This window comes from Sylvia atricapilla, chromosome 6, assembly GCF_009819655.1.
Source record: "Sylvia atricapilla isolate bSylAtr1 chromosome 6, bSylAtr1.pri, whole genome shotgun sequence".
NCBI classification, from domain to species: Eukaryota; Metazoa; Chordata; class Aves; order Passeriformes; family Sylviidae; genus Sylvia; species Sylvia atricapilla.
Window position 1 is genome coordinate 30,440,578 of NC_089145.1, and position 23,374 is coordinate 30,463,951.

General features: G+C 36.1%; 1 protein-coding gene across 13 annotated transcripts in view; it reads right to left on the minus strand.

Annotated features, from left to right (window-relative positions):
• GPHN (gephyrin) overlaps positions 1-23,374 on the minus strand; it is a 274,586-nt gene that overhangs the window by 172,490 nt on the left and 78,722 nt on the right. For all 13 annotated transcript variants that reach the window (XM_066321405.1, XM_066321403.1, XM_066321399.1 and 10 more), the window contains exon 2: positions 15,373-15,451. In XM_066321405.1, coding sequence (XP_066177502.1) covers positions 15,373-15,451 — 79 coding nt within the window. The remainder of the gene's footprint in view (positions 1-15,372; positions 15,452-23,374) is intronic.

Here is a 23,374-nt window from a genome sequence, read left to right on the forward strand (position 1 = left end):
AAAAAACCCAACCAAAACCTTGGGTCTATTTTTTATTTTCAGGGAGCTATACCAGCATCCCACATGAGATCACAGCCAACTCTGCACCACAGTGAGAGTGGCACCGAGCCACAGCTAATAAACCATGCTGAGAGGAAAAGCCTGTTGGCTTGTACTCAGCACTGTGCTACAGACATCTCTCTTACAACCAGCCTGCTCAGAGTACTCACTTATCCTAATTTGTCAAAAGTGATTAACAAGGGAATAGGTAAATTACATTAATTACATAATTTAAACAAAACGTATAAAATATGTCACACATTATAACAGTGTAATTAGAAACAGTGTGTTGTTCCATGGGAATGATGCAAAGGAATAGTTCTTAGTAGCAAATGTAACTCATTTATACCTGTTTGAGAACTTTCAAATTCAAATTGGGAAAGAGCTACTGAACAAATTTTCTGTAACTTTTTTTTACTTAAATATGAAAATCAATTAAAATGATAATAGTTGTGCATCAAAAAATTTTATCAAAGTTCTTCAGTGAAAGGTTTTAGAAACACTTTGACATGAAATCAAATATTCAATTTTTTGGTCTGCCAGTTCAACTTCATGTTCAACATTTCACTCATTCTTACTGACCAGGCACAATATATTTATTGCTTAGTTCATCTGCTTTCCTCTTTCTCATGGACATGCTTGTGTTTCCTCAGTATTTTTAGCTCCACTTGATTACAGTGGTGTATCAAATTTCACTTTAGTTATCCATTCAGTATTTCTCCCCACAACCCATGTCACTATTAGACTTTTTATTAATAGCAGTTGTAAAACAACTCTTGTCTTATTTCATGACATAGCTTTCCTTTCACAAATTAATCAACAGCACCAGTCAGAAAAAGTTTTATTTTTATACCGCCTGAAAACAGGATCTATAGCTGTGAAACAGACTATTTAGAAAGGCTCTTGATTATTAGATTCTGGTGAGAATAACTCATTTTTAGCAATTTTACCAAGACCAGTCTCTTGCCTCTGCTCAGCACAAAACCCTTCAAATCTTAATTTTCCTTTTCATAAGGCTGAGTAACATACAGTACATCACTTCCTCCAGTGATTGTTAGATTTTCCTCCTGTAACTAGCTACTGCAGAAGATGGCTTATTTTATCCTGTAAGATTGTTACAAGAGCACCCTCAAAAGAAGGAAAAGAGATAGACCTGCTGCTGAACTGAACAGAGGAAAACCATAGGCTAATGATCAATAATTTCAGTTAACATTTTCTTCCATGGGTTTTAAAACAAAGCAGCAACAGAAATAGCTGTAAAATCTGAATAGTGCAGATGTATTTGAATGTCTTATTTCATCATTCACCCCTGTTCCAGAATAATAGAATGACAAAACATTTTCTGATAAAGTCTCTCCCCAAGAGCAGCTTTTGCAGAGATAGAAGGGACATGCACTAGCATGGAGTCCAACTTTGCTGAAGGAAGGAACATAATTTCTGGAAGCAGTCAAAGAGCTACAAACCTCTTATTCATAAAGCTGTCAGTGTTCTGATTCTTTGCATTACTCAGTATTCCTGTGTCTTAAGAAATACACATTGCTTTGTGCCAGTCTAACTGTAGAAACTACAGATGCCTACCTCTTTGTGGATATAGTTACAGTTACAGTTCCTGTCAAAATACATGAAGTTCCAAAATTTGCCCATAATGAGCCTGAATAGTTTCTTATAATGATTACTGATGTTTCATTTATCCCTTCTTTCTTCTCCAGGGATGATTCCAACATAATCCTTCTGAAAAATGCCTGAATAGAATTACACAGGATGGGGCAACACGAAAGCTCGCTATTAGGATAGCTAATAATCTGAGAATGTAGTTTCTGTTAAAAATACTCAGCTAGTATCCTGCCCTGTGCCGAAGAACAGAAATAGTAAAAAGAAACCACCATTCCATATGCAAAGTTGCACCAAAAATTCATGGTCTTAAGAGGTATATATAGATCATTGCCTTAAATGAAGAGGAAAACTGTGAGAGAGACTGACAGAAAGAAAAGATGTGAAGAATGAAGATTCCTCTGATAAATAAAGGAACTCCCATCTGAGAGGTGTTTTTCCACATAACATAAGGTTTTGGACAGAAATAGTACCAATTAATCTGAAGTTAAAAGGTATTAAGACCATGTTAAAATGGAGGCTTAAGTCAGTTCTTCGCTGGGGAATGAAAGTGATTGCTAAGATGACACTGAAACAAATATTAAGAGAAGTTATTGCTGCATTAGAGAAATAATAATAAGAAGGCATTTCTAAGTACAGCTAACTTTGCACAGATTACTGCTATCCTTTCACAGTAAGTCAGTGTATTAAGCTATGCAGAAATACCCTAGCAGGTAAGCTAATTAAAAGCTTGGATAATTGGTAGCAGTGGGGTGACTGAAATTAAAAGTTATGACAAAACTTTCCTAGAAAGGTAATTGTTAGAAATATAAGAATACTATCAGACTATTAAAAATAGCTTGTGTATATACACGCTAAATTTATCACACTGCTCATAGTGTTTATTTCTTCATGTACACAAGGAAAATAACAGTATCAAATCAAGTTGATAAAACTCGTCACTGAGAAAAAAAAAATAAAAGGATTTCAATCCAGTTAAAATTTTATCTTGTATTAGAAGTCTTCAGCATCATGAACTGTAAAAAAACCCAAGTCATAAAAACCCGTTTTTGTTTAGCATATACAATAAATTAGCTAAAAAGATTAAAGGGCTTAAGAGTGCAGATGGCAGGACAAGAGAAACTCCTGAAGAAAGACAAAGAAAACACCTTCCTAAATGTAGAACGCACATCTATCACTGGGATTTCTGAATAAAACCTTGAGCTGATAATCTCTTTTTCTGCAAGACCTAGAAAAACTTGGGGGCATTTTTGTTTCCGATATATATCTTCAAAATGTTCTGCTCTACCATGCAGGCTGAAGCAGACACACTTCTCAAAGGCGTTTGAGACACTGACAAAAAGGGAAGATGTTTTCTCAGTTTTGACTTCTTTAAAACACACTTCCCAAAATACTTTCACAATATAAACCTGAATTTTTCACATAAATGCAAAATATTAGAATTAAAAATATAAAATTGTTCTAAAATCTCCCAATCTTTACTAGTTTATCTATTATTTACTTATGTAAAAGCACTAGCAAATAATGAACTATACAAAGATACTCTACCTATTTGAACACAAAAATTGTCTTTAAATCTTACTCTGCTTTTGGAGACAAATTCATTCCTTGAGGATGTATTTTTAAGGTTGCTAGCTTTTAAAAAACAATACAGATCATACTGTTAAAAATATGAATCAGTCTGTGAAGTGTGTTGCTTCATCTCCTCATACGCAGAATTGTCCTTGAAAAGCTATTTGCCTAAAGCTCATAGAAGGCATCACTCCTTAAGCCAGGGAGAAGTAGTAAAAAACCAAAATAACTATTTCTTTGCCAATTTCTGGCAAATTCTTGTTTTTAGAAGAGATTCAATATTGAAATATTCTGAAAAAATGCAAACTGTACTAAGAATACTGCCTGAATACAGTAGGATTCTTATAAACTTAAAATACTTTATTGTAACCTTACTTACATCAGTTTTGACAGTAAAGATTCTGACAACCATTTTAGATGGATTTTGGGTAAGGGTGTTTATTGTAGCTGGGTGGAAAGCAAATTTTGAACTTATACACACAAAATCAAGAAGATCCACCTGTTGCTGGGGAAGACTGGATAAGCATCACCCCATTTGGGATGCACATTTTTTGGGTTTTGTTGCTTATTGTATTAGAAGTTTAAATGTTTTATGGTTATTCACATCTCAAATACCTTCTTGAATTTTTCTTTACAGTTTGGACTCTGCAAAAGAAACCTGAAATATTATAGGATAATACTCCTGAAGCCTCTGATCTCCCCCTAGAATTCATGCATGTTTGGACAAAGATGAGGTTCAAAACTGTATGAAAATGTCACAACAGGTTGAATTAAAGCTTTTTCAAATCTTGTTCTCTAATTTTCACAGCATTGCAAATGCAGTGGAGTAGGCACAATGCAGAGTTTCCTGAACAAAGCACCAACAATGTGGGTACAACTAGAGCTCCAGGCACAAAAGGGACACAACAGCTGCTCATGGTACCACACGCTGCTTCTCAGCTCTGAATCCTGCAGCCATCCCAGAAGTACAGCAGTAAAAATCTCTCAGCCTCATCGCCATCTATTCTCTTTTTCTGAATGTAAAAACCAAAACCAATAACTTATTAGTGCATTTCCTGGTTTATTTGCAATCTATATAGTGAATGGCTTTCCTGGCTCTGTTAGAACACCTTTTTTTTTAATGTTGGGGAAAAAAGAAAAGAACACATGAAATGTATTTTCTATGTGCACCTTTTGGAAAAATAGAACACAGTAGACTAAAAATCACCATCTCACAAGTAATAATTATGTCCTGTGTTAAAATGAAGAAGAGATTCCAATCATGCTTTCCCACATTTAAGAATACCTCCATGACCTACTACGCTTTTGAACATTTGGCACTGAACGTTTGCATACACTATACTAAGCTATAGAGTGCATTAACTGTGTAGAATGCTTGTGACAATGAGAAAAATACTGAATGAAGAGGGTTGAGGAAAAAAAGGAACCTGAATGTGCATTTTTAAAATAGGTGTTACAATCATGTCAGTCAAATGACACTCACTCCAGAGCAACCTGTATTTTCTAAATCAATCACCTATCTGAAAATGACACAAATAACAAATTTCAAAAGGATATACTGTATTTCCAACCACAAATATAGACAAGATACATTCTTGTATCTGAAACCAAATAACCAATAAAATTGGGATTTTAAGAGAGTAAGAATTCCTCCTTATTAGAATATAAGGAAGGAGATGAAAATGGAGGTAAGAAGAGATGCTGCAGTTAAAGAAGGACCAAAAAGCTTAAAACAGAATTAGTAGGGGTAAAAAGGGAAGCATTTACTGCTGTAGTATGACTGTGTTTCTTTGACATAACTATCTGTGGAAAATCACTTGAGGTAATTTTTCAACCCTTAATACATCAGTTTTGAGCTCAATGCTGTCTTCATCCATAAAAAAAAAAAAATAATATTTAAGCCCTGGTTATACTCTTGTGATGCTTATATGGTAGCATGGATAAAGGGAAAAAGTGTAAGTGAAGAATCCATGGTAAAATTCAAGCTGTAGTGAAAGTAAGAAAAGTGTACCTTAAAAAACCACAAGATTTACTATAGGATAGCTATATTTTTCTTTCTTAAGCCATCATCTGTATAGGTTTCTTCTGTACACTGCTAAAAAGTGATTTTATAGGAGTCCTCCAGAAAAGTTATGGCAGGAAAATTCTAATTAAGAAAGCAATCTAGAATTGAAATGCAGTGAATAATATTGCATAAAAGTATGAGTGGATCTGTACACAGAAATTTTCTGTATATCAGTGTCAGAATCATTCCTAAGATGTGCAGCAATGCCTTCCTTTACATCTCTATTCTTTTCTATTATTTTAGTAGCAGATTATGCAGTCCCCCTGCTAACCTAATCTATACTGCAAATAGGCACACAAATTTCAGAGATAAATAAGGCATTCCTTCAAGTAGTTATAGCTCAGACAAAATGTAGCCTCCTGTACAAAGAGAATCATGTCCAGGGGTCAGTTCACAATTGCTTTTCAGAGCAGTTCAGAAGATCATTTAGTAATTTCTAATAGTGAGATTAGAGGGAGAGAGATTTTCTATCATGTAGTAAATGACCAAAAGCCATTTGTTGAGAAGGTTTTGTTCCTCCATTATTGGGAGCTCCAAATTTAAGTTTAGCCATGTCAGGGAAGCCCACTCTACTTTGAAGGATAAGTGTTTGCTCATGCAACGGAAAAATATTTCACGTTTGTGGGTGCTCCACTCTTTATGAAAGTAGTACTCCTGAATGAAGTATATAAAAATGGCCGTAACAGCTCAGTCTAAGTATGCACACAACTCAGTGTGATGTTTCTGGTGCTAAGAAACAAATGCTTAGGGAATAAACACATGACACAAAACATGATTTGTTCCCTGGTACACACTTACTACTTTTACTGCCTTCAGTTCAGGAGCTTTCCTGACCTAGATGCTGCATGCAATTCATCAGCTTTAACAGCCACAGTAGGTCTATCAGCCTAATTCCTTTATTTGCATCTATCATTTATACTCCAGGCTTCCATATGATGCTACATCAATTATGAAACATCCAGTTCTGCTACACTTGAACAAGTATGTACTTTTATTAATTTTAAACCTGCTGCTCGATTTTTTTCCTGTCACAATTTCTGATCTGTGAAAAACAGTGAATAATTGCCTCTTTTTTCTTTAATGCTGTTCATTCTGTATACCTCCACCATATGTTGTTTCTTCATTAAAGTGAAAACTCTGAGTCTATTTAATTCCTTTGTGTGGAAGCTGTTCCAAATCACTGCTTAATCTTATCATCCATACCATATTCCCACTAGAAGTTAATAAAGTAGTAAAGATTTCAGCACATCCAAAGTTTATAGTCATATAAATAGGTCTTCATTTGGTTCTTGATTTTTTTAGTAAGTACTTTTAAAATTTTCTTTTCTGGGTATACAAAAGTACACTTAATGCACTACAGAGTATTAAAAGAATCTTTTCATAGCATTATCTTAATAAACGTAGTTTAAGCTAAAATCAGCACTGGACCATTTCTTACCTGTAGATACACAAAAAATATATTTTTCATGGTGTAGACACTATGAGAAGACAACTCTCTTAAAATACCCAGAAAAGAATAGAATATAAACAGAAACAAAGACTGAAGTTTGACAGAATGAAGTCAGGTGAAGAGTCAGGCTAGCTGAGATCTGGATGAAGCCTGGAGGTAGCAAAATAGGCTAGAAGAAACTGTTAAGAGTTTTGAGAGTCACAGATCCTCAGAGAGAGGAAAGCTGATGAAAATAGCAAATGTCATGAAAAGACTCCTTCAAAAGAAGCCTAAAGTTAAAAGATCAAGTAAGGCAAGATTAGGTCGCCAAGAGAACTAAAAAACGCAACTAGAAGCTGTGGTGGATTTGGGTTGGATGAGAAGACAAAATGCAAAGCCAGAGAGGTCTACAGCATAACCTCTCAAGGAAATACCTATCATAATACATTAAGCTTTTAAAAATAATTTGGACTGTGGTTTTAAAAAATAGAATATTGCCTAGGAAGCTGGGTTGCTATTCCATTAAATTCCAAAGCAAATGACAGGCTGTAAAATTATATTCAAATCAAACGAACATTTTACATTCTGCTCCAATGTATTCTTGCTAATTATTAGTGCAAATGATTACAGAAAGAAGTCTTCTCGTACTTAATTCTAAGACTGCAGCAGTACTTTGTACATACTCAATTCTCCTGCTTCTTCTGTAAAAGTCATTCTGGTCTGGTCCTGAATATACCCAGACACACAGGAAGCTTGTCTATATTCCTTCCAAATGCAGAAGGAAAAAAGTAATTACAAAAATTATTTGCATTAATTACAAAAGGTATTACAATTATAATATTACTCATATGTGAACTAAGTCTGAATGGGATGGACTTAACTTTCTTCACAGCAAGTGGCTGCACCAAAGTAGCTGTGTTTTGGATTTGTGACTGAACAGTGCTGATAACACACCAATGTTTTCCCTATGGTTGAACAGTGCATGTAAAACATCAAGAGCTTTTCTTTCCCTGCTCTGCCACCCCTGCAATTAAGGCCAGGGACAGGAAAGAGCTGGGAAGGAGCACAGGCAACACTGTGACGAAAGGGATGCTCCAACCATAACATTGTGCTCAGCAACAAACGCTCAAGGAAAGGAGGAGGAAAAGGGGTAGGTAACATTAGACACTGCAGTATTTGTCTTCCCAGGCAATTCTTCTGCATGCTGAGGCCTGGCTTCCCTGAAATCAGCAAAACATCTGACTACTGATGGGAAGTATTAAGGCTCTTTCTTGTACTATTAGAGAATAGAAGTCATTAGTACAATCTAAAAATTTCAAAATTGCATTCAGAAAAATAAAAAATTGGCACAAATTTGAAGTCAGAAGCAGAGTGGGCAATTTTAAAATGGAGGTTTAAAACAAATACAGAAATAACTTTTAATCAATTGTGATACTGACTAGAAAACTTGATCAAGATTTCTGAACTTGTGTCCTGTATATTTCTTTTCAGACAGCAGAGAACAAACATAATGAAACAGAGCATGGAGGGCATAGCTTTTCTGTTGAATCCTGAAAAATTTTTCTAACCTTTTAATTTATTTTCCTAAATGAAAGTTTAAGTATATTTAATAACAACAAAAAACTTTAAATCTGAAAATGAAGGATCTAGTAGTAAATCTCCACAACCAATGACGAAGTTTCTTATTTCAACAAACATGATATATCCTTACAGATCCCCTATGCACTGAAAATCCCTAAACTTGTTTAGATAAAGGTTCGTGGATGCAGCTTGGGAAACACCCAAGATGCAGCTGCCATGCAAACAACCAGCCCTCTCCCCTCAACAATACTTATCAGCACCGGGGCTGCACAGCCTCTAGATACAGTTCTAGAGCTTAGTCAGTTACTTGATTATCTCAAACTTCTTAACTGCAGGCTACCACAGGGCATTGCAAGACTAAAAAAGAAGGAACTTCCTTCTAAGAATTTGGCAACTGTGTGCTAAGAGAAGACATGTTTGTTCTGAATGTAACTACTATTGCTACATAAAGCTGACACAGAACTTTAAAGAGGTTACAGGAGACTGCTTTGGGCCAAGATGTAAAAATTATTAGAGTTGAAAGCTACTAAATGCTTAAAAAGACATTTTCTTATGTTCTGCTTTGCACGGTCTGCTGCTATGGGTTTGCTTCAGACACGAAGTTGTTCTTATAGGCTTATGAGTCATTAAGCTTAAACAACCAAAGGACACATGCAATATTAGCCATTTTTGCTAGAAATTGCCAAGGAATCTTGTGGGTTGAGAAAATTTTTTTCTTGAAGTACAAGTAACAGAGAAAACCCTTAGGGACTTGTTCATATGACTGGTGGTAAAAAAGATTTGGCAAATGAGCTACAGAACATCCTCCGAGAGATATTTGATGGAAGCTGGCTGGACTACAGAGAAGCCAAGTGGGGAAACTGGCTAGAGAAGAAACCCTGGCACCTTAAGGTCTTAAGCATGTTTTAATTATCTTGAAGGAAGGGCAAATACAATTTTTTAAGGCACATGCAAACCCTGCTTGCAGTTGAAGTAGATAACGGTTTGTCTCAATCTCTCAGATCAATGAGAAACCATAAGGATAGCATGAAGCCAATTTTATGTATATCAGATTTAAGAAGTACTTATTAGATCAGACTCATCCTCATGAATCCCTTTAGGTAAGTCTCAGATCTTTGGAAGTTTGTGAAGTACAACTTTTTCACTAGATTCAATGCTTAAAATAGGCAGCACTTCAGTAATGCTCAGCATTGCTTCTCTGCATAACAGTCTGCGCTACCACAGCCAGCTCTCCATTCGTCCTAATAAAGACAACCTGATAAAAATCATTCCATGCTTATAGAGGAGCTCAGGAGGCAAGAGAAGCAGAGAAGTATTTTTGTAAGCCTATTAGGGAAAACATACTAATACAGTCAAATAATGGACAAACAACTGAGCATGAACTTCCACTAGAAGGTTGCTGCACAAGTGTGGATAGAATTACCAAATGTATGTTTCCTCTCTATGCAGCATTAATGCGACCAGCAGTCAAATAAAAGAAACAGACATGACATTCATATATTGTAACAGGCACTGAAAAACTAGAAAGGCTGCACAAAGGGGAGAGGGTGTTAACTGGTGTCACCAAATTGAATTTGTAACCTTCAGCAAGACAGAATATGGCACTAGTTTTCAAATGATGAGCAAAACTTCCAGTTTTTCTCAAAATCTACTAGACGAGTTCCTCCATGTGAAGATGGAAATGGAAATTTTATATCCACAGACTTAACAGCGCTTCTATCAAGTCTTCAGTCACAGAATGGGTAAGGCTGGAAAGGACCATAGTGGGTCATCTTAAGAGCATGTTGCATGGGACTGCATCCAGAATTGGAAACAGCACTCCAGGTCAGGCCTCACCATGGCTGAGTAGAGGGGCAGGATACCCTCCCTCGACCTGCTGACCCCTCCACCCCCAGGCCCTTCTCCACAGAGCTGCTTCCCAGCAGCTCAGCCCTCAGTCTGTGCTGGCCCATGGGGTTATTCCTGCCCAGGTGCAGGAGCCTGCACTCGCTGTTGTTGATTTCAGACAACTCTTCTCTGCCCATCTCTCCAGCCTGCTGAGGTCCTTCTGCAGGGCTGCCCAGCCCTCTGGGGTATCAGCCACTCCTCCCTGATTGGTGTCATCAGGGAACTGCTGAGGAGGCATCTCCCCTTCATCTAAGAAATCAATGCATTAAGGTAAAGAATTCTGGGCCCAGTACTGAATCTTAGAGGACACCACTAGTGATGGCCTTCAACTAGACCCTGGGCCACTGATCATAACCCTCTGGGATCTGCTGTTCAGGTTCAGCCAGTTCTCAATCCACCTCAATGTCCACTCATCCAACCCACATTTCCTGGCTTTGCCTATGAGGATGCTGTGAGAGATAGTGCCAAAAACCTTGTTGAACTCAAAGGTGACAACATCCACTGCTGCTCCCTCATCCATCCAGATATTTGTGTCATCTTACAGTATATCTTATGTATGCAGTAAAATTTAAGAAAAATAAAATAGAGCACCTCAAGAATTCCTTTATCATCCTTTGTCCTTAAGTGACAAATTCACAACTGCTTCCCAGAAGAATTACCTAGCTCCTCCTTCTAAGGCTGTAAAATACAATAGGGAATGAAGATGACTTCTGTGAGATTTCTATCTCGTAAATAGACTTAATCCACAAGTTTTGAACATGAGCCTATTATCATTTTGGTTGTCTTTCTAATGTGATTACATGGATGGTAAATAACATTTTCTTCTCACAATGTTTTCTTGTGTGTAGTACGTACTTATTAAAACAAATTCTAATTTCCTGTCAAAAGTTACCTGTTCTTATATTTGAGATTTATCTGCGCTCATAATCAGTCCAAAGGAGACATGAAACACAGTTTAGATGTCATGTGATTTTGCCTAGAAAGAAGTTATTCAAAATCTCTTAGATATTGTTCATCACAAAGAAGCTCTGAAGATATTTCCAAAACAAATGCACCATTGATTACCTGCAGCTACTGAATTGCACAAAAAGATTAAAAGCATCCTCTTTTCTGTTTCGACTTTATGAACTTTTATGAACTTTATGTCTATATACAGACTGGAGCTGAAAGGAACATCTTATAAAATAATGCTAAGAATTAAAACTTAGGGATGTCTATACACAGAACTTCTATTTGAAGTAGGTGGACATACACCTAACATTCAAATGATCTGATGGTTCACTCTCCAAGTCTATTTAAGTAACTTCTAGTGAGACAAGAAAAGCAGTAGTAAAAATCCCAGAAGAAGTTGCAGGTGATAGACATATTGAATTATATCAAACCCATTTTTCTCCTGAGCACAGATTGACTATTGAGGGTAGAAAAGGACAGAAGACAGAGGAGTGCAGACTATTCAGCCTGCCCATGAGCAAGGGGTCAGATGAACTGATCAATTTGTTTAACTTTCCTTGAGCACCAGTCTTTTGCCTTCCTAGAGAACCTCAAAGGATCTCCCCGGAAAATCAGGACTTAGCTAGCATCTTAACCTGTTTCACTGCATTTTACTTCAGCTGAAAAAAGTCTGAACCATCTAATAACAAACAGCCTAGTTTCTCCAACTGCACCTGCTCTCTGCAGCTCTACTGTTTAGGACAATGAATGGAAAAACACCTATAAGTCTTGTCAGGGAGAATAATTTCCTCTGTAATATGAAACATTTAAAATATCTTTTATGAGTTATCAGAATGGTAGGCAGGGCATCATCTAAATCAAGTCATGGGATTTTAATACTCTCAGCCACATTAAGCTACCTTTATAGAAATCAAAATAAGTTCCATCTGGTTTTCGGTCATATTAATTACATAGAAGACAAATCAGAATGCATAAGTTTTTCACAGAAGAAAAGAAAAAAGAAAAAAGGGAGGAAATAAAAAAAAAAAAAACGGTTTGCCCTTCCAGCTCTCTACACTTAGACAAGATCAAATACGAAGACTATAATCTGCAGAACTCTCCCTGACATTCTTAGATATAGATTGCAGTTTCTTCACCAAGTGACATTTAGAATTTTTTCAAACTATCCAATCAACATTGTCTGCTATAAAATGAACTAATTCTTTCTCACCAAGCAAATGGAACAAAGACTTTAAACATCTTTTATATACTGTGGAACACTCATACTTCAGCCCTTGACAGTGTTTCCTCAATTAATTAATCTGCCATGCATTGCATTTTCTTTCTCCTCTTTTCTCCTACACACCTCTGGATCTCTAAGTTTTGTGTCCAAAACAGGACACTATATATAACAGATATATCCTTGAGCTCCAGGGAACCCATTCTAGTTGAAGACATCCCTGCTCAGTGCAGGAGGTGACCTTTAAAGGACCTTTCAAATCCAAACTATTCGATGATTATCTGCAATGAATAAAAAACAGCACTTAACTGAAAACACTTTACAGCTGAACTATGATCAACTTTTTGCAGAAATTAAATTTTTTCTCCAATTAACCACTAAATTAAATTTAATTTTAAAGTTGTTGCATGCTTCCTTCTCCCACAATCTGTAACTCCTCACTTGAGGTTTATTTAATATGATTAATGTTTTGGGTTTTTTTCCTTTAGCAGAATTTTCATTTTTATTGACACACAGTCAATTGTGAGTTAATCCCATACAAATATAGGTGATCAAACTACTGATTTGAGCAGCAGAGCTTTTATTAGCATTGCTGAGAGAACTGAAAGCAGATTAAGTTTATGGTCCTGCTCCAGCTGGGAAATCACCTGGGGAAAAAATACTACTCTGACAATTAGGCATACTTGATATAAATCAAACATTAATGAAAGAAAACTCAACAATGCTATCTTATAGTTTCATTTCAATGTAAAAACCCACTTTCAATTGTCCAAAAAAGGCCTTCTGCAAAAACAAAAGAGAAGTTGTCTGTTGCAGAGCCAAGAGTGGCAAACAAAGAGGGACAGAGCCATTTGCAGAGAAAGTATGAGAATTTTTTATGTAAATCTAATGTTTTCATCTAAGATTACAAAGAAAAAGAGGCAGTGCATCTACAGACAGCACAAACGAGCACTAAAGAAATCCTGAAGTGTAAATATTAAACTGGTAAGAGGATTAATCAAATGCTATTTTACAATTCCAGGTATAATAATACAGGTATCAATCATAGCAAAATAAGCATAAGATTTTTAAATTAAACTTTATTCTTTATTAAAAAAAAAAAGATGGAAAACATCTCTTTGTCTGGAACTCTCATGCTTCATCCCAATGCTGCCTATTGCATAACAAAAAAATTCAGATCCCATGGGACCTTAAGAGACACCTACAAAAGGCTGGGTTGAACAATATTGCCGTGGACAGTTTCTTCATTTTGGAGATTCACTCACACTATTACATACTTTGCAAGAACTCTTAATAGGTGCTCTGGCATAAAACAGCAAGACTACTGATTTGGAAAGACAAACACAAGTCTATACATTCTTATTATTTGGAATAATAGGACAAAGAAAGTCATTTTTCTTGCACTATAATCTGTCATACAGCAAAGTATCATAAGCAATCCTTGAAACCTAACATGTATTGAGACTTTATTCAGTCTTTCAAAGTGACAGAAATGGCTACATTGCATCTCTTATGCTTCTTATGCTATAAGAAACAGCAATCCAATTAATTTCTTTTCAACATTACAATAATGCATTACAATATTCTTCATGTGAGCTACAGTCAAGGAAATGGAAAGATTCCATCACTTCTGGTAAAAAATACAGAAAATGATCATTCTACAGCAAAGGCAATTCAACCTTTTGAAAGTAAAATCTAGAGGTGCAAGGCAATTGAACCTTTTGAAAGTAAAATCTAGAGGTGCAAGCCCAAAACTAGGTGTAGCATGTAAGCCCACCTGCAGCTCCAAAACCCACATAGAGTTCTAAAGCAAACAAACAAAAGAATCAACAAAGCAAATCAACCAACCAAAAATATTCAAAAAAATGCCACTCAACAGAAAAATTTTGAAAATGAAAACCTTTAAAATAGCTTTAACTTCAACACTTTAACAGTAATTAAAAATTTATCTACTGCATTCACTCTGCGCATATCAAGCAATAATTATACTTGTCCTTTGCACCTTTATCGTTTCAGATGTATAAATCATCAGTTACATACACTATGTCAAAATTGCCCAAGAACACGTGTGTATATGTACACATGTCATTTACCTATAGCAACATGACAAAATAAATTCTGCATCTACTTAATTACTATAAATTGTAACTGAAATAAGATGCCAAATACACCTTATTTTTCACTACTTCTCAAACTTTTCTGAAGAATCTGCTCTTTCAAGAACCATCACATTAGAGCTCACTGTGTAATACACAGTCATTCATCCTAGAGAGATTTGTTTTTTCTCTTTTTCCCTTCCCTGATAACAAGTAGTACAAACACACACTACCAAGAATATTTTCAGCAGTACTAAAGTTAACAGAGGAGAAAAAAAAACCACAAACAAAAAAACCCACAAAAAATTGAACACAAAAGAAGTCTGCTACAATTTCAAGTCTGGCTCAGAGCTCATGAGATTGAATTTTATTTTAGAGAAAGATACAATAGTGAGATAAAGACCAGTAGTTTTGAGGTGAAGCAGAATTTAGACCATGTGCACATATACTTAAATTGAAACAGGCAGCAGAGGAAGAAACCAATACCAGCTGTATGAAATCAGATACAAAGAAAACAGATTCTAGACGTTAAGGTAACTGACAAAAACATAATTATCCAATAATATTCTAATTTATATGCAATTCCTCCTTAAAAAAAAAAAAAAAAAAAAAAAAAAAAAAGTGAGGCAAAAATGTGCATGCAAGTCCTCTATAGAAATATCAGCATGCACCGTTACCTCTGATGACTTGCACCCTTTACTGTATGTGCTCTCTGGATGTTACTTCACAAACAGAATTACATTAAAAACAAGGTGGTTTTAATAATACCTGCTTGTATTAAAGACTAACAATTTGGCAAGCATAAACCACTAAAGCATTATATGTACTTCATCATACTACTTCTTTATATAATTACAAAACTACTCACAAGGATATCAGGAAGAAGCTTTTCTTTGCTTAGCAATAAGAGCCAGATACTCACAAAGAAGGGTCTTGGACCAGATCTTTAAGGTTTATCCCACTACGATCCTCGGCAAGGTTCCTGAAGCAACTGTCACTCACTAAAAAAAATAGAAATAAAATTAAAACAAAACAAAATAAACCAAACAAAATAGAATAGGAAAAAAAAAAAAAAAGTGGAAATTTTAGAACGGAACACAGTTCTTTTGATTACTAGCAATGCTTTTTAGTGTTGGGTGGAATTTGAACATTCATACATAAAGTCTGATTTTCACTGAGGTTCCAGCTAATTCAAAGCTAATTCAACTCAGTGGAAAGTGAAAAACACTCTATCACAGTTTATGCAGAAATAAACTGCATGAATTTGAGGTGGTCTCCTCATGACTTATCCACCTGGAGGCACAGTAAGTCTCAAACACGGAGAGTGGATGCACAGATATACATTTATCCATACACTTAAAAGGAGAGTCTTTAATCATGCACTGATCAATATACTTAATCAGAAATAGTGAGAGCTGCTATGTATTTAAGTTCATAGCTACTCACGGGTTAGCAAAAATGTTTAACATGAGCAATAACCAAAACAAGTAATTAAGAGCAAACGTTTATTCCAGCAACTTATAAATAACTTAGAAAGTGCATGTAAAGCAGCTAATTCCTGTAATAACTGAAATTACAGTAAATGTCACAGAAGTTTAAAAGAGTATTAGTGTGCTTTCATTTTCTTCACTAATTAAAAGGAAAAAAAAAAAAAAAAACAACCAACCAGAAGAGACATAAACCTCAAACTCCAAATTTGTTCTCTTGGCTATGTCTCTCAGCACATGTACCTCAATCCTAAAAGCCATCTCATTTCTCTTAAATAACACCACAGTCAGCTTGAGGAGTGGAAAAAGAGTAGTGGTACAAATGCTTTTAAAACATCATTTTAAAAGAATTAGTTTTTTCTGACTACAGCAAACTTTCTGAAGGACAAAAAGGTTGCAATACGGAAAAATCAGTGTAAGTTTCCCTTAATGGGCAAGATAATCTGTGAGACAAAGTTCATGAAGAAATGCATTATTGCTCATCTCAACACAAAATACAGCCTCACATTTGCTGAGCAGGGATGTATTTCAAATCATCTGCAAAAGCAAGTGTTCCTACTTCTTCCTCTCTAAATGCAAAATACTCTTTAATTTACATCTGTCATGTGCATCACCACCATCAAGAAAATGCAAATCATTCCCAAAATACATTGTTTTCACAGATTACAACACATACAGCGACAGACCTACCTAACATACTACAAAACTGCAAAATGTTTCTACTAGTACCTCTCACTGGCAATGCATCTCACAAGTGTGAAACCTGTTAAGTCTGCTGGGAAGGACAAGTACTGGAAGAAAGCATCCCAGAAGAGGAGGCTGGCATAGCTAATGGAACAGGTACTAGCCCTGGCCCTCAGACAAAGCCTGACAGTTTGTGATGGTAAGAGAGGCTCTTGTCAAGTGTTGAAAACATTCACCACAACACTTGTAATAACCAATTGATACCCTGAGCTTCTCTTACCCACTGTCTCTGAAAACAGTACCTAAGAATTGTTCGCTGCACATAATCCCTGAAAGCTGTCAGTCTTTCACTTGGGGTCTCATCTTTGAGGTACTTGTCTCAGATCTTCATTTTAAACAACAACTACCTGTGCTAACTAAGCCCAGACCCCCAGCTTGCTCCTCCCATGACAACTTAATCATTGCCTCAATAACAAACTGAAAGTTCCCTGTACCGAGTTCACAAGCACTTCTCCCATTGCCAGGGACACTCTGACTGAGCTGCTTGAGCCCTGGGGAGATTTTCTATCCCCACCCATTACACTGAACCCAAGACCCCCCTCACTGGATCTCTTGACTGTTCAGTTAAAGGAAGCAAGTCCAAGATCAGCAGAATCACAAACAATTATATGCTAGACTTTATGGGAGAAAAAAATCCCACCTACATTGATATTTGGTAGTTTATATTTGCTCCTTGTCAAGTTTGGCAACAAAACAGCAAACAGGAAATTTTACCTACAGTCTTGTCATAAATACTACACTACCAATGAATGTATCAACGTATCTCCTATGCTAACACAATACATCATGAATAAAAATTATGCTCTACAATGTTTTTTTACTACTGACAAATCAACCTTTTTTTAAGCATTAAATATTGAATCTAAACCTGCAGCATTTCTCTAGTGTCTCCTCCAATCTCCTCATGGAAAACAATCACAGTGATAATTGAGGAAAAACTAGTGTCATTACCTCAAAAGTTTTTAAAGGGGAAATGAAAAGTGACAATATAAAATTATCTAATCAATAAAACTGGCCACTATTTATCTGTAACTCATCATGTTTAAAACACAAAATGTGTTTCAAATAAATGTTTAAAATTAATGCCTAGAGTTGCCAGAGACAGCCCTTGTTTTACTTGTCACAAAATAAATCCAATATTTTAACACTCTTTTTTTAAATTAATTTTAAAGTTGCAAACCTTCTGTCTACTTAGCAGACCTGGGCAATAAAACCATTTTCTAAAAAGACTAACTCAACATCAAATATCTACAAAGATATTCTATCCTTGAAAAATGTATAGACCTGGTCTCCCTGGTTTTCTTCTTTGATGGTAGAAGAGTTAGAACAATGTAAAGCTACAAACTGGTAAGCAAGTCTCTTCTGAGAGTACTATTCTAGCCAGATTTAAAAAACACACATGCTTCAGATAAACGTAAAAAATTCCAAACCTCATTTTAACACACAAGAATTCCAATAGTTTATTGGCAGTTATAGTCAAATGTTAGTATTAACTAAAATTACTTGTCTGGATAGCACAGTAGAGTTTTCAGTGAGTGGAAATAATTCATTGGAATAGGCTGGAATAAGCACTTGGTCGGCATACTAGCACAGCTATGTCCCTTCCCATCCTTGCAAACTCTCACTAAATAAATAAAACAAATGTTCAGCAATAAATGCAAGGTGGAAGCAATCAAGCAGAGCAGGTACTCCATTTCTCACAGCTTAGAAAACTTTAAATCAACACTGCACATATTTAAAAATAACATATACCTAATTTGAAACACAAGCTGTTTATTTTAAGCAGGAGAGTGAAACTGTGATGGTACAGCAGAAGTATCAGGGTGACCAACGGTGCTTTAAGGTTTGATGGAATTAAATGTAGAAAGAAAACTTGCATCACAGCCATAAATTGTAGTACACAGGCCATGCCTAACTTCTCTCTGAAGCACAATCAAGGGATACTTTTGCATAGGACATCTATATGATTACAACCCCCATACAGGATTTTATTGTCTTGCTTCAAATTTTAAGTTTTTAATTTTTCACTCTTCAAAACTTTATAAAATCTAGTATTTTAAGCATTGTTCAGTGGACAGTTTTTGGAGACATACAGAACTCTTAGCTGTTCCTCTCTACATATACATCAAGTGCAGAGACCCCTCACAGGTACTTCCTTAGAGACATGGCAAATGACAACAAAAATAGTGTCCTAAAGTACATTTGCTCCATGGAGTATTGCACGTACAATGACAGTCTGTAAGGTGCCAGAAATGTTCTCAACACACCAAATATTGGCACAAATATCACAGGCATCAACTGAACAAAACACACATTCTGAAAAAACATCACAGTAAGGCAAAATCCCTAAACATGCATTGAACAGTTTGACTTCCAAGTGAGCTGTTACATTCATCACAGCAAACAGGATTTAGCAATAGCTCCAATTTTCCCAACATTCATCCTACTTCCAGCTCCTGGTTTCTATTACTGATGTTCTGTTTCTGACCCCTGTCTAGTCTTGTGCCTAGGAAGTAACAGAGGTGGGAAGCTAATAAGGGAATATAGTTCTCACCTGTCAATTACACAGCATACAAAAATCCCAGTGGAAAGGTTAAAATCAGCATTCACACTCTAATGTGCAAACATCCAATTTACAGCAGTTGTGAAGCCTTCCCACTTGGCATTTGTGAACTTCTAAATTTGTCCATGTGATTTTTTTTCCTTTGCTTTCTTTTAGCAGGGTTTTAAATGAGACCATACTGAAAAGAAATAGACTATTAGCCTGTTGATTTCCAAAATGAGCTCTTTTAACTATGAGGGCAACGTAGTATTTTCTTCAAGTAGAGGCAGGTTGTTAATAATCTGTTGTGAAATGTATCCTTGTTTTAATTTTATTTTTAAAATGTCCTACAATTTGAAAACCATGTAGCTCTTTAAAAATGTCACTTTATCTCTTATCCCACAGAGAGTACCCCCAATAAAGAGCCTTCTTTAGATTAACTCACCTCCAAATCTACAGCTGATAGCAGTGATTTTCATATCTGTATGATTTAGAAAAAATGCAATATCCACCCTCAAAAAATGAACAAATCTATAGTTTGGTAAAGAAAATTAAAAATTAAGTTTACTTCCCCCATATCTAAATATGCGATCCCAGAAAACGCCTATTACCTGGCAGATTTTCCCCTTGGTTCCCAGAATTCAGAACTGCTTTTAGATTAGTTGTGACTACCTGTTGATAAAAATCAGCTTGACAACAAAATGTTGCGTTTATGAAGGCAGTCATTGCTGCACTATTAGTTTGCAAACACATGGACTACCACAGCCTTGAACAGTATGCATTGAAGTATAAAGTACAAATGTGTCGGTTTCTTACATATTTTTTGTCTTTCAGCAATAATATCTCCTTCGTTCAGTTCTTTTCCTTAGGACCTCTTCATCTACCCATAGTACTTTTGACAAGACTTTACCCCTCTTTTTACAGGCTCATTTTATGTATTTAGGCCTTATAACAGATTCATTCAGTGGTTAATAAATATAAAAAATACTTAGTACACTTGGGATGTTCTGAGAAGTACTGGTCTAGCATAGAGTTGTATTTCAGTCTGGTTTTGCTTGCAACAAACATTATTCAGAAGTCTTGTTCAAGATTCAGGTGGTTCTGTTCCATGTACTGCATGCAAACATTTCAGGATACAAATATTTTGGTTTTACAGGCCCAACCTTATACACAAGGTAGCAAGCATCTTCTTTACCTATTATACGTATCGTTGACCTCAAGAAATCAACTCTGCTATGCAAGCTTAGGGTTTTAGGGTTTAGGATATAGCAAGGTAACAGAATTTTTTTTCAGACCTTAAAACATCTCTCTTTAAAAGCGTGTTCTCCTGCAAACACAGAATTCCTGTCCTAAATGGCATACTTTACAGAAAGCAAAGGAAGGAGAAAGCACCAGAAGATTGATTCTCTTAATATTAAAATGATTTCAAGGTATTTCATGGGTTCCATGGAAAGTAACACCAGAGATAAATAATGCTGCCTTTTTTTTCTGCTACTGTCACATTTTTTGAGTGCATGTCAACCAGAAAACATACATAAAACAGATGGCACATTACAGAAATTTTGTAGCACCTTCTCCAGATCTATCAAAGAAGACAGCTAATTAATTTTAAGAGCAGCACTTATACCATTTGCATATCTGCACACAAATCTCTGACGTATTTGCAGAATAAAAAGAACTACGAGTCTCCATGCAAACTGCACATGCTTTTTTTGCCTAGAAAATATGTTGTCTGCAAGTAGCAGATATAAGGCAGGATGATTTCCTAAGAACTTGTGATCTAAATGCCATTTGCTATCACCATATAAATCCAGAATGGTATCCTCACAGATTAACAAAGAAGTACTATTATAAAAAAGGAGCTAAGGTATTGGAACAACAGAAGGGAAAGCTTCAGGTGACCTACTGAAAAACAGGACTATCATAAAGCAGAAATACAAGCTGGACATGTGAATCTATGATTTTTCTTTTTCTAGAAAACAGAGAAGCAGTAATGTCACTTGTAAACCAGATGCAAAGAAGGGCTGTTGAAATGATAAAGAAAAGTAAGATTGCAGGGGAAGTGAAAAGACCTTTCTTGATCAGCTTAGCAAAAAAAAAGGCATTAGATGGTAGCTGCTGTGGTTAAATAGAACATCAAAATCAATTACAGATGGAGAAAAGAATACTATGGCAGAAGAAATATAACTGTGAGGAAATCATAAGAAACAGAGCATAAATTTTCCAAGTGTTAGAGAAGTGAGCCCTCACAATCCTTCTATAAGAACAGTGAGGGCAAGGAAAGCACAGACTCGTTCTCAACAGATTTAAGGATAGATGAAATGACAGAGAAATTGCTCTGGAAGACCTGAAGCATTCTGCACCACAGTAGCTAATGTTGTAAAATCTATGTTAGAGTTTCTCTGAAGGCTATGAACTTCTAAACCCCCCCAGGGTTTCTCCCATTTTCTAACAGCAATTAAATGAGGCATTTTTTTCTGTGCATCCATTAATCTATTGGGTTATGCCTCTCTCAAATGATTTATCATTTAAATTTTACAATATTTGTGCTGCCTTAGGCTACAAATTCTGCACTGGGTTTTAATCTAATATTTACCAAGCCTGAGTTTCAATTCCATCCCACTGTCAGTGTGATCACTGCACTAATCAGGTGAACTTTGGAAAAAAACATCAAACCATTGAAGACATTCAACTCTTTGGAGATGCAGCATTAGCAACACTTACAATGGTTTCTACCCAATTAAAAAATTAAGTTCCTTGAAGCTATGAATACTAAGCACTTGATGGATTTTTTTTCTTTGGGCTCTTGTTATTGGAGATAAATTCATTTGTGTTTTGTGTGTTTTGCTTTTTTTTTTTTTTTTTCCCACCATGTATTTCCAGCAAGATGTTTGTGTTGTTCCTTCTTTCACTATAAAACCATAAAAAAATTCCAGGATGTGAAGGAAAGGTATAGAAGGCAAGAGAGGGGAAGAGAAGAGTTAAAACAACAACTAAAAGCAAAGTATCTTTGAAAAGTATTATCTCATTTTAGACTTCTCTGAAATGTTTACTTCTATTACAGGTTAGAACATCTGTAATTAGAGCAGATGTTGAGAATCTTTCCTTTAAAGGGCAGCCTTTACAAGGAGGTCTTGATTGTCAGCTTTTCTGATTTCTTTAAAGGATGTCTGAGTTTTATCAATACCTCAAAAAAGATAAAATTCTTATCTCTAAACTTCATTTTCTTGTATGCAATTTAGTTCAGGAAAAGAATGTGCTTAATATCTTAGTTAACACCACGTGAAATTATTTACAGCATCTTACATATGCCCATTTTAATATCTTAAATGGATCCTTGCTTGCAGAGCAGGCTGACCAAGTATACAACCAGTCTCAGCTAGATGCACTTTTAAATATGACAATGCATGCCAATGCAAGGTGCTAACACATTTCACATATTATCTTCCAGCTTGATTAAGAACCACAATAATCACATGAAAAACTATACTCCATTTTCCTAATGATATATTCTATCCATAAACGCTGCATTTATGTGAACCACTCCTGTGCCTGCTCCAGTATTAGGGACCTAGAACCACAGGCTTGCATCATTCAATATTGACAGGATTTAAGAAACTTCACATTATGGCTTGGAACAACACCTCTCCTTGCACTGCTGCACAACTAAATGCATATAGACCTGCTGATAGGTAGATAATCCTCCAGGACCAGCCCACAGACCCCCCAAGGCCTCAGCATCCTGTCTTCCTTCTGCTCATGTCTCACATAGCCCCAGACACCAGAAATCAGGTAACTCTTCATCCTTGAGGAAACTAAGGTATTTTCTGCACTGTTCAACATAGCCTGTCAGATGCTGTTAAAAGAAGCCACCTCAAAAACACACAGTAAAGAAGGGCAGGAAAAAATAGAAGGTATTTTGTACTTCTTGAGCCACATATTGTGCAATGTCCATGTCACACCCCAGCTGACAGTGCGCACTCACAGGCCAGGAAGCCAACTGTGTCCTGGGCTGCATTAAAACAGTGTGGCCAGAAGGGCCAGAGAGTGGAATTTGCCCCTCCACTCCACTCTGCTGAGACCCCACCTGCAGTGCTGCATCCAGCTCTGGGATCCCCAGCACAGGAAGGACAAGGAGCTGTTGGAATGAG